Genomic DNA, 364 nt, shown 5'->3' with positions numbered 1-364 from the left:
CTAGCGGCTCCACCTGTGAGACCCAAGGGCCCACTGTGCTCCAACTGAAAGGCCAAAGCCGAGAAATGAGTATCCACATGCGGATCTATGAAGTGGAGGTGTGTGCTGTGTTGGACAGTGGGGCACGGAGAAATGTGTTGCCGTTGCGCTACTATGATACCATCCACCCTGACATGAGACCTGAGCTGCAGCCATCAGTTGTTGAGACTTTACTTGGGGTGGGGCCTGTAGATGTGCCAGTGCTTGGGGAGGCCCAGATACCTGTCGACATCAACAACCGTCAGGTGAATGTGGATTTCCTTGTAGCAGATATAGCAGGGGTGGAAGTGCTGCTGGGGCATCCCTTCCTCACACAAGCTGAAGC

The 364-nt window shown here is 54.4% G+C and overlaps 1 protein-coding gene across 1 annotated transcript; it reads left to right on the top strand.

Annotated features, from left to right (window-relative positions):
* Positions 1–364, top strand: LOC106511300 (uncharacterized; the record flags this gene model as incomplete). Its single annotated transcript, XM_014000050.1, is given in 1 exon segment — positions 1–364. A coding segment is annotated over 1 exon segment (364 nt), but the record flags the coding sequence as incomplete, so codon positions are not given.

This window comes from Austrofundulus limnaeus, unplaced genomic scaffold, assembly GCF_001266775.1.
Source record: "Austrofundulus limnaeus strain Quisiro unplaced genomic scaffold, Austrofundulus_limnaeus-1.0 Scaffold2655, whole genome shotgun sequence".
Lineage (NCBI taxonomy): Eukaryota > Metazoa > Chordata > Actinopteri > Cyprinodontiformes > Rivulidae > Austrofundulus > Austrofundulus limnaeus.
Note: the sequence above shows the minus strand (reverse complement) of the source record. Positions and strands in the feature narration are given on the sequence as shown.